Source organism: Ostrinia nubilalis, chromosome Z (assembly GCF_963855985.1).
Source record: "Ostrinia nubilalis chromosome Z, ilOstNubi1.1, whole genome shotgun sequence".
In the NCBI taxonomy this organism is placed as follows: Eukaryota; Metazoa; Arthropoda; class Insecta; order Lepidoptera; family Crambidae; genus Ostrinia; species Ostrinia nubilalis.
In genome coordinates, this window is record NC_087119.1 from 9,278,488 (window position 1) to 9,290,459 (window position 11,972).

Below are 11,972 nucleotides of genomic sequence, written 5' to 3' on the forward strand. Positions count from 1 at the left end.
AAGCAACTACTCGTATAGATTGACGAATCGTATGATTGGGCTTTATACGTGGCGTAGATTTGCACATACGCCTATTTGCCTAAAATTTTATTTTGTATCTAATGGAAAAAAAATTTTTTTTTCTTACTGATGTTATAGATTAGAGCAAAGTGAAATCATTGCTTAAATAATTGGAAAAAGGCGTAAGCGGCAGTTTCGCCCTTATACGTAGGAGCCATCGAAATATTATTTGCAAAGATGTAATTTCCCCCCAAAAAAACTATTCCTAAATCTTTCCTAAATATTTACACATGTCCGAGGCCGGCGTAAACAACATAGATTTGCCTATTTGAGGTGGCAGTACTAAGATTTATTGTATTTTGTGCATGTACTTCCACATTATGTCTGAGACCAGTATAAAAACTTTACCTATTTGAGATAGCAGTACTAAGATTAATTATTATTGTATTCCTAGGGCGTGGGACGCGGGAGTGAGGCCCAAGGCGGAGGACGCGGCCGTGCGGCGCGTGGCCGAGAGGAACGCGCTGCGATGCTCGCTCCTGCGCAGCGAGGCGCGGAAGAAACAACAGCCCAAGGTATGTACAATAAACTACAATTCATGTTGCAAAATAGTACCTATCACTACGACATAAGATGCTAACTAAGACACTTTAGGCTGTGCCCTCGGCCGTGTACCGTGTACATCCATCCATCCTATATTAGTAATGTTAGCCTAGCGCAGACTACAGACTTTTCGTCTACGTACAGTATTGTACCATTGTAGTCGTTTTTGAGAAGCGTGCGTGAACTAATCTGAAAAACTTACATACCTAATTTCAAAAATAACTATCGAGAAAACGATGTACAAACTTTTACCCACTAATTCCCTCAGAGTTCCTAAGTCCTTCAAGGTTAGAATTATGTCTACTTAAGTATCCTAAATTCAGCATCAGCAATATTGGTTGATCGTTTAGGTAATAAAACTTAGCAGACAAATCGACAGAATTGCTTGCGCATTTACAACAACTACTAGATCTATAGATGATTTAGTTCACAAACTTCGACGGTAGTTGTTCAAGCGAGCAGCTATTAGTTTACTGAATATTACTGATGCAGAACTTACTCGTAAAATCGCTGACCTGAGTTTCATACTTTCAGAAAGCATTTATGACTGTTGATTTTTATAAATTCAACTAACTATACAACAAACAAAAAATGACAACATTGCTTAAATGATACCGGAGGTAAATGGGCCTGAGATGCGTCGAACAAGTCTATTAAGTCCATTTTATAAAATAATAAACTCATCAAAGTTTTCCGTTGGCAGATCGCAGAACAGAGACACAGAATTTGTCTGTTTCCAATCACTAGAAACAGAATCAGATAATTAGGATGATACTGAAATCAGAGTCCACGCAATATGAGCCGATATATAAATTATCTCACTAAGGATGTACTAATCAATTAGTGCTAAAAGCTAATGAGGATCATATCGCAGTGCGTGTAATAGCGACGACTCGACACGCCCAGATACAGTATCCTTCCGCTATTTCAAGGAATTGCCCACTTCAATAGCGACAAAGTAATGAATTGATCCCACGCTTTCTGTGGAGCTTATCACACTTTTATATTTGTTCGACGTAAAATAAAATCTATTAGATTAAAATATGAGTTTCAGTGAGTCTACCACGTTTAAAATCCATGTGGATTCCACTATTTATAAATATAGAGGTGGCTACGTTGTTTCTAATTAATAGTTTTTCTTATCTAGTTAGCTTTCTTGTTATGGTATTTTTAGCTTATTTTTTATTGTAAATTAGGTAAATAAATCTATATTTATAAAAGCGAAAGGTTACTGACTGACTGATAAACTCACTTAACTCGAAATCTCAGAAACTACAACAAATTTTGCATGGGGGTTTCTTTTAGAACGTGTAGGTGCTCTCTAAGAACGGATTTTACGAAACTCCATCCCTAAGGGAGTAAAACGGTATAATAGTAATAATTTCAGTTCATCATCTGTACAAATGAGTGAATTGCATCTATCTGGGTGAATATCAACAAGTGTATATTTTTGCCTAATTTTGGTGGAAATTGTTATTTGTGTATTTTTATTTTTTAATTATAGATCAAAATTGGAAACGTATACTGTTTCTAAAATGATTAAGACATTAAATTTTGTCCAGCAGTTTTTTAGATTTTCCTTACACCAAAATTAAGAGAACACCAAAATTTATATTAAAGTACCAAAATTGGAAATGCTGTCAGTCGGTCATGTCGGTGCCAGCCTGCTCAGTGCCAAGCTCAAGAAATGTTTTAAATTTACCAGCACCGACTCCAAAAATATTAATCATGGTATATTGTCCTAATAAATAAATAACGACGTACTTATTTTCTACTTTTTAGTTATTTTTGGCGTCGGTTTTAATTTTTTTTGTTAAAATTAATTTTTTTCATGTTTTTTAGTTGATTAGTCCTTGTTATTGTCACTGAAGATGGACAGTACCCATGTTTAATGTGATTAAGACTATAATTTTCCATTTTGTAATGGAAAATTATAGTCTTGATCACAATCCAAGTGTAAATAATCTTCCTAACAAAATACAGGCTACCTACTTTAAATATCGGCAACTAAAAAGTATCAATATATCATGTATCAATGTATGTATCAACAAATGAGTATTGAGTATCTTCTAACTTCTAACTTATGTAGTTTGACCTTTCATCATCAGCTCATCTTAAATACCTGAAATAATACAACTGTATGTACAGTCGCGGAATGAAAAGGTTCGTCACCTTAGTGTCGGTTTTCGCTTGCACTAGGTACTGTAAGAGTCAAACCTGCCAACATAACCGTGCAAGAAACATTGCTGCTAACATTTAAATAAATATGACGTTTGCTAACGAATAAGGTTTTGCTTGTTTATTTTTCTATCCTATCAGCGCAATGTTACAAAATGTAGTTTTTTTTATTTAATAGAATAGAATAGCAGGTTGAACCAACAAGAAGGTTTTAGTTTATCAATCATCGTCAAACAACTTTGATCTGAATAATTTTGAACTTTACTGACGAACAGAACTAAATATTATTTTCTCTAACTCGAGATTATTTTGTAACATAGTTTCAAAAGGTGATATGTGCTCGCGATTCGTTGAAGGAATCAATTTGAAAACTGACGAACCTTTTCATTCCGTGACTGTACATACCTACCTAAAATATTTAAAGAATTATCCTCCAACTCCTAAGCGTTAAGGAGTCTTACCTTCCATCATCACCTCATCAACATTAGATGATGACTACTTGAATAACTTTAGAATAAAATATATGAAAAACGTATTGCATTCCTACAAAATTTGAGGTTTACTCTCGATTTCCCTAGGATCCCATCATCAGATCCTGACTTGGTGACAATGGGACCACCACAGAAGTGTACCCTATCGAACAAAAAAAGAATTTTGAAAATCGGTTCACAATTGACGTAGTTAAGTCGGTTAAAAATGCTTTGGTGCACCACCAAAAACACCAAAATTGACTCACCAAAATTAGATTCTCGTTGAAAAAGCTAAATTATATGAAATCTGTTTTAAATATAACAACAACATTTTAACATATGGTATGAAAACAGTTCCTTTACATTATACAGGGTGGCCCAGAAAGAAATTCACTTTTGAAATATCGAGGAAAAAAAATCTGTGTAATTTTGTAGAACTTTATTAATTACAATTCAAAAAAAATTAAATGAAATTTATTTTTAAATTTACCTTCATTAAATTACATCGTCCAGGAGATTTCCTTGACGAATACAACATTCAATCAACATACATCAAAATCTTGAAATGCGTTCGTTAGAATTACCTCGAAACTTATTTTCCATTTTTTGCCGAATATTCAGCTTCAGTTGCTGCATGATTGTTGGATTATAAAAGTATACTCTATTCTTAAGCTAATACCACAAAAAGGAGTTTTCTGGAGTCAGATCAGGGCTTCCTGGTGGCCAGGAGATGTCACCCCTGCCTGAAATTATTTTTTTGTGGGAACATGTCTCTTACCATCTAAATGATCTCATTTGAAGTGTGACACGTAGCCCTATCTTGATGAAACCAAGAGCTCCTGTCATATCCTTGCGAATCTTGCCACTTTGAAATCAAAAAGCTTTTCAGCGTGTCAGTATAGCGCTCTCAAAAATTAATTATCCCTTCGATGCAACAAACCAATTAAGCAGGGGTGAAATCTCATTGCCACTAAGAAGCCCTAATCTCATACCAGCAGACTTCTTTTTGTGGGGTTACATTATGAGCAGAGTATACTCTAATATGCAGCTTAAATTGCTGTTTCTTTTGATTGCGTTGACATAGAAGTTTGATTTTGTTACAGCTTAAAGGTATTATAGACCTAAGTATTTGGTATGAATTTCAATTTAATACCTCTACGCGTTTATGAGGAAATGGGTAGTAAGTTTAAAATTATTAAAAAAATATATATTGTGTGATGTAACTAAAAATTTATGGTTTTCGTAATTTTTCCTTTATCTATGCTATAAGAAGTTGCTTCGTACCAAATTTCAAGATTCTGAGTTCACGGGAAGCACCCTGTAGGTTTTGATTCCCTTGCAAGTGTCGAAAATTTGCGGCATAAACGGCTGTATCTTTTGATTGCGTTGGCTTAGAAGTTTGATTTTTTTACAGCTTCAAGGGACAGTAGATCTGAGTAATTGATATAAATTTCAGCTTCATACCTCCACGCGTTCCTGAGAAAAAGGGTCTTGACAGACGGACGGACGGACGGACAGACGGACAACAAAGTGATCCTATAAGGGTTCCGTTTTTTCCTTTTGAGGTACGGAACCCTAAAAAAACAACACATTTACGTTTTTGGCGGGAAGATGCAGAGGTCTTGCACCCGTCTGCCGTCACTGCTCGCGGGGGCGGTACTAAACCTAACGAATGATGGGAGTGTTTAAATCCTGTTTGATCCTTAAAGAAACTGACGAGCTATTTCATTATTGACACCAAAATTATAAATTTTTCGCGGACAAAACTTAAGGACGTGACTTAATCACAGTTATTTGGGAAACTTGCTTAATTTGGTAATTTTAGATAATAGATAGATTGTATAATTCAAAAATATACTTTTTCCCTAAGTTCTGTTTTGATCTTCAGCTAAAAAAATACATATTGTTAGAAATTAAGGATGTGGACACTGCACCAAAATTAGAAACGCTTAGTTCAATTATTTTTTGTCGAATTTGTTAAAGAAAATACTCATTAATAATGTTGTCCTCAAAATGGAACCTCTGTATATTTTCGTATAAAAAAAATCAAAGTCAAATCATAAAAAACATATGATTTGCAGCTACGCCGCGCCCAAAAAAAGTGCTTGGGAAAATGACCCATCTCTATACTATATGTTAGGTTCTGGGATTTGGTATGAAAAACTGAAAACGAAACGGACAGATTTACTTTCTTATTAGTAATATTAGTGTGGATTCCTTATCAAAACTCTCTTCCGATCCGCTGACCGCATTGTCGTAAAAACATTAACCTCGTAAGACCAAACTTGCTCTATGGCGGAATTACGATCGAACCCTCGCTCGTAGTCATGGATGTCCAACTTTATTTTCTTCCTTTTGTCAAAGTTGAATGACAAAAAGAATGCTGATCTTATATCATCAAGTTTCCTCAGGGAAAAATACGTAGGCACTTACAATCTGGACTTGTGTATTTCCCTGGAAATGAATGGTTTTGTGCTATTCAAAACTTCCAAAGTGTATTCTGAAAGCATTCAAAGGCGTCGCATTTAAAAAATATTCATGATGATATCCAGAGGCATCAAAACAATAGAACGAGGGGTACAACAGCGTCAGAAAAGCATTTCAAACAGTGTTTACAATTCCAAGCTCTTATTTAAAGTGGGGGCTCTCAGTGGCAGTAAGCTCCGATTCAATGCAGTTGCCTCAGACGGTGTTCACAATCGGTGCTCAATGCGCATCTGGCGCAGCCTCGCAACGGCTCGGTTTACGGTCGACTCCGTTTGTCCCTTACCATCTTTCTCTCTCACTTTAACCGTAACCTTCATGTTTATTACCGCCGCTAATTAGGTACTGCCGCGAGAAGGAAAACTTTCGGAAAAGGCCGCCCCGCCCTAAACAGCGTTCGTGGCCAACCAATACTGACCTCGTCAAAGCCCAGTGCGGGAGTAATGGCTCCTTTAATGCTGATTATTTAATCGACCGGTCAGCCCGATTGTGAAATTACATCGAAAAACTTGATTAACGATGTTTCGGCTTTGATGTGAAAACACAGAATAATTAACTGCTATAATATACATTAATAGACTTGGACAAAATTAACCAAATTCGGGTCTTTATTTGGACTAAGAACTTAATTATTGTTGTGGAATTAATTCTGTCTGTATTCTGCTTAATTAGTTAGGTATCTAATTAAAAATAAGGGATAAGTCTCCCGTAAAGTTGCTTGTATCCGGTACTGGGCGCGGTCCTTCATCTTTACGTGAAAAAAGCCTACTCCGAATTTTCACGTAATCTGGTTCAGCTAAACGAGTAGGTACAATAAATAAGCTACATACATATTACATACATAATGTATACCTACCTATGATTTAAATTTAAGTAGCATACAACACCAATCTCAGTTCCTTAACTTATATTTGAACGGTCGTCTCACCTAAAAAGGAGCTTCCTACGCAACGTTCTTCTTTTAATTTAGTCAGGTTAATCTTAATGACGTAACTTGAGACAAAAATTAATATTCATTATCTGCCGGAAGAGCTCATAGTTTGTAAATAAAGAATAATCCTGTTGTAAAGCTTATCCTATTTACCAAATACAAAAGTTCGTTCGCCTTTATTAAATGAAAAAAAAAATTTAATCCATGTGTTGCCAGTCGGTCTGACACAATGAAATTACTCCATCTGTAAGGTAAAAGAGCAACACTGTTAAATAAAGTCGTTTTTTCAGATCATTGAAGTAATATTACTAGCGTATACATTATATCGCAATGTTTCAAATTACTCGTATCATTTTTCAGCGCGTACCGTTCTTCCACAACTTAGGTACGCGTGCGTGTCTTGTTATACAAAATACTTTTGTGAGAAGCGCGATATGCTCTTGTATACGAAAAGAGTTCTAATGTAACTTTTTAGGTGGTAAAATTGGAATTGATGGTAACAAAACGAATGAAAATACTTTTACTTCTTTCTGACTTATATTTCCACCCGATCAATAATTGAAAACTCTCACTAAAGTTTGCGACAACTTGGCATAGAATAGTAATACTTTTAATATTTACTTTTTAGAAATTATTTAAAATTGAAAAAAAGTTATTTATACTGTATTAACTCAACTCAAAAAAACTACTAGCAACAGTATTCGTTAACTTAATATACGAGTTAAGCTTGGACAGTACAACGGCTTTAATTCAATCTTGTACCTAGTTTGGTGCTCGATTTGTGGAATAACATCGTGTGTTGACGCATATCCCCGATTCCAGCAATGGCCGACAGTCGACACCGGGAATGCAAATTTCAATTTTCGCATACAGGTGTAAAAACAAGGTGGCAAAAGCTGACGCAGTAAACCCCGATCACTATCCCGAATAGCTTTTCATTCTGCTTTTTTTCCGGAATCGAGAGCCGGGCGTTGTTTTTTTTTTTTTTTTTTTTCAAGTAAAACATTTTCCGATTACGGAGTGCCGAGTCAAAGTATTTAAAATAGCTAAAAGTCCAATCAATTACACATTTTGATGATCTCTTAATCGAAAAAAGAAAGAGTAGCGGGAAAATTGGTTTCTGAACTGAGAGGCGTTCTGGATTGATTGTGTAAGTTTTTCAACCTGTCCCTAACACTTGACCTCACTTGAGTACGAAAACATTTTATTTGCATTCGAGTGTTAGTTCAGCTCTAATGAGTTAATTTCCAATTCCCTAGATACAGATAGGACATTATCAGAAGTTGACGCCTTCAGGAAATTATTCTTCTGATTACATGTCATTCCGCTGGCACATTAATGTTTGATACTTACTAGATGGCTCCCGCTTGCGTAGTATAATTACTTCGGCTGTTTTATTTCTTTCATGAAAATCTGTATAATGCGAACGTATGAAAATACAGAGTAATACAAAACTAGAAATAACAATTAAACCCACCACAATTTTAGTAATATTGCACCGCCCATTTCACCACGCTGTATTTTTTTTTCCAAAACCACAGTCATCCAAAATAATGGTACAAGTTAACAACATTATCATCTCCTACTTACTCACAAACATGGTAGTTGATGGTAGTAGATTTAACTTCAAACAGTGTCACTTTCGCCTCAAAATTGGCATACGATCTGGAAAATCATAACATGCCCCAGAAACCGGTGTAGCACGGAATGCATTCCAGCGCAATCCCGACTGCCAGTCACAAATGTACATCAAGGCTAGGCGGATATTGCGCTTTGATCGAGAGCAGATTCGACTCGAGCTTTAAATTGACCTTTCACCGCTCACTTCTCACAATCTTTAGCCCTTCAAAAGCACACGGTTCAAATCACGAAAAGTAACGTCATTTGAAAACAGCAATATCATGTCGTATTTCCTAGAAAATTAAGGAACTAACCTCACTTAGCAACCGACAGTAAAAAAAGTTTATCTACTTTGTATACCCCTCTAGATATGATTGCATTTTGTCTTGTAAAATATCTCTCGACCCAAATGCTCTGTTGTTCCGAATGCCATTTTGTTTCAACAGTTTCTTGTTGCCTGCATTTTTGGCTTCTTGTTAGGCATTACAATGCAAAAGCAATCAGCGTCGAATGCTCTCCAAAAGTGCTTTAATTCATCCGTTAGTGGAAAGGTGCCTAACTCAGTGAAATATCAAGTAGGCACTATCTGAAATATCTGTTGTTAAAATACAGATCGTTTTATAAAGTAGGTCTTGGGATTAGGATTCTTGAAATACATTTATGCCTTAGTTGGATTTAAGATTAATCTCAGGCTTAATTATGATGAATGTGAAAGTGATTTCGGTTTTATTTTGCCATATAATATTCACGAGGGATTTATCTTCTGACGGCTCCAATGAAATCTGTTGCTGTTTCACTTCCCGACCTTTGGGTTTGAGAGATGATTTCACGGTACATCATTGTTACCTTTCAATTTAGCGTCCTCTTCATTTTCGTAGCTTTTTTTAACATTGTCGCAGCGTCTATTTTTAATTCTATTAAGTTTAATCATCTTCAACTTTCCAACTTGTTTAATCTGTAGGCAGGTATTAGCTTAGTAGTCATAAATAAGGACCGGTTGCAAGAATGATAAAATTGTGGCAATCATACCTACAGGAAAAAGCGTAAAAAAATGTCCGCCGTAGACTGTTAGATGACCGTGGGCGGACAATTATTCGCCCTCAATTTGCGATTCACCGACCCCTAAAATTGTTACGATACATAACAAATGTTATTGACAGCCATCAAGGAATAGATGGACCATTCTAAAACATACTCTTACTTAACCTTACAGGTTTGCGTTTAACTTTTATTTACCTTACTAGCTTTTGCCCACGGCTTCTCCCGCGTGAAAATTAGCTTATCACAAATCGTTATAAATTACAGCTTAAATGTTATTCTGATATATAAACAATAATTCTGAAAAATTCTTAAAATCCATTCAGTAGGTTTTGCGCGAAAGAGTAATAAACATACATTCACACAAACTTTCACATTTATAATATTAGTAGGATATTGGAATGATTGATCTAGTGGCATAAGTTCTTGGAAGATGTAACTTGGAGTATTTTCAACTATAGCAGGTTACCTCTTTAACTCCAAAACTATCAACTTACTTAGTAACTAAGTATTAAATGGATCGCGCGATCCCTGGTACTGGCTCAGCACTGGCACGTAAACTATTTTAACATAGCACCGTGGCTGATATTCATTATAAACACAGAATCTACCTAATTGAACAATTGGACCCTGCCCCACTTACCCAAATTTAGCTTTATTTTAATTAAATAAAATTAAACTGTTTTAACTTTCTCTTAGCTAAGAGAAAAACTTTTTCAAACTAAGGAGTCAGCGTCAATATGGATAAAAAATGTCCGCATGGAAAAACTGTTCAAAAAGCAATAAGACCTTGATTCTGCGTCAATGGCATCAAACGTTAAAATTAATAATATATTTTATATTCATACACACTAATGAAATGAAACTTTCCCACCCTCGCCGGCGAATTTGTAACGTTGGTCGATAGTGACCCTTATCAAAGCTGTGCCTAAGCAGGGAATAATTATGTATAATACAATAATACTGTATAGAGACGACACTTCGCCTCCCACCGAGTCGAGCTTCCTCACCCGTCATTGATTCAAGGGATCAACGAAGGTTCTGGTTCGCTAAGGGCGCACGAAAAATCATTCAAGCCCAGAAATACGTATGTAAGAAAATCTATTAAATACTAGTAGGTAGGTACATAAAATAAGGTGTGGTTAGCTATACCACTTGCCTATCTATCCGTTGTCTAGTACCCCATAGTACAAGCTTTGCTTAGTTTGGGACTAGAAACGTAGTGTAAAATGTCCAAGGATATTTATTTATTTATCTACTAGCGGCCGCCCGCGACTTCGTACGCGTGGATCCCGTTTTACCCCCTTCATCTATCTTACGCGGTTTAGATTTTTTCATACAAATGTTTTATCCCGCTAACTTCCGTTCCCGTTGGAATTTCGCAATATTTTATTTTATTTTATTTTACTTTATTCGGAAAACAAACAGTGTTAATTGACTTATTAACTATCTGAATATAAAGCTTTACACCAATTATATGTTTTCGCATACAATAACTGAAATAATGTTTACTAATATACTTAAATTATTTTATACTTTTTACGCCACAAATTACGCTGCAAACTAAACAACACACTTAAAGATAAAAAATAAAATATAAAACAGGAACAAAAGAACCTCCGGTCAGGGAACCAACTCAAACCACTCTTTCGACATAGTTTTTTTAAAATCTACTGGTTTGGAGTTGAACAGGTCCAGCTCACGATCATCGACGAGCCCGTTCACCTGGGCCGCTGCTCGCACAAGGAAAGAGTTCTGTCTATAATTTGTAGAACATTGAGGAATACAGATTGCAGTAGGTCGTCTGACTGATCTGTTTGGTACTTTAAGTTTAATTGAGGAAAGAAGGTCTGGCGCATCTATTTGAGACTGTGCTATTTTCACATACAGCACAACGTCTGCGATTCTACGTCTCTCACTCAAAGGCAGCATATGATGTCTCTTACACCTGGATTCATATGAGGCATCGTATTTTTTACATTTATACTGCAAGAATCTCATCAGCTTACGTTGTATACTTTCCAATCTATTGATGTATATGTTATACTGTGGATACCAGATCTGTGAACAATATTCCAGGGCACTACGCACAAATGAACAGTAGAGTATCTTGATGATTTTGATGCTCGAAAACTGAGAACAAGATCTCATTACGAATCCCATGAGTTTAATGGCCTTTCTAGAGATAGTGTCTACCTACGTGTTTTTCATAAGTTAGTTTAGTGTCGTGGGTAACGCCCAGATCCTTGATTTCGTTAACACGTGTAAGTTCTTGCTTTCCTATCCTGTCTATATATATATATATATATATATATATATATATATATACAGGGTGTCCCGTAATGTAACGTCAAGCCGGAACTGGGTGTTGAGGCAAGTTGTGCTGGTTATCAGAAAAATATAAAAAAAATCTATGTGGCATATTTTAAAAATAATAGGCATTTAAAAAAAAATCAAAAAATTCTACTCCAGGTGACGGTCCTTTTGCTCGTGTTGCCACAAATCTTCACTTTTTCCAAATTTTTTTTTTGTTATGTAGCCCTGAATAATGCTTCTCTAAATTGTTATCAAAATTACAAAACCAGCTGCTCCAGCTTGGATGAAAAAAATACATTATTCCCAAAAAAAAATTCAAAATAAAAATTTTG

The 11,972-nt window shown here is 35.6% G+C and overlaps 1 protein-coding gene across 1 annotated transcript in view; it reads left to right on the top strand.

Annotated features, from left to right (window-relative positions):
- Nucleotides 1-11,667, top strand: part of LOC135086933 (uncharacterized) — a 103,579-nt gene extending 91,912 nt beyond the window's left edge. The window contains exons 6-7 of the mRNA XM_063981756.1: nt 455-575; nt 11,656-11,667. Of these exons, the coding sequence (XP_063837826.1) occupies nt 455-575; nt 11,656-11,667 (133 nt within the window). The remainder of the gene's footprint in view (nt 1-454; nt 576-11,655) is intronic.
- Nucleotides 11,668-11,972: the final 305 nt, after the last annotated feature.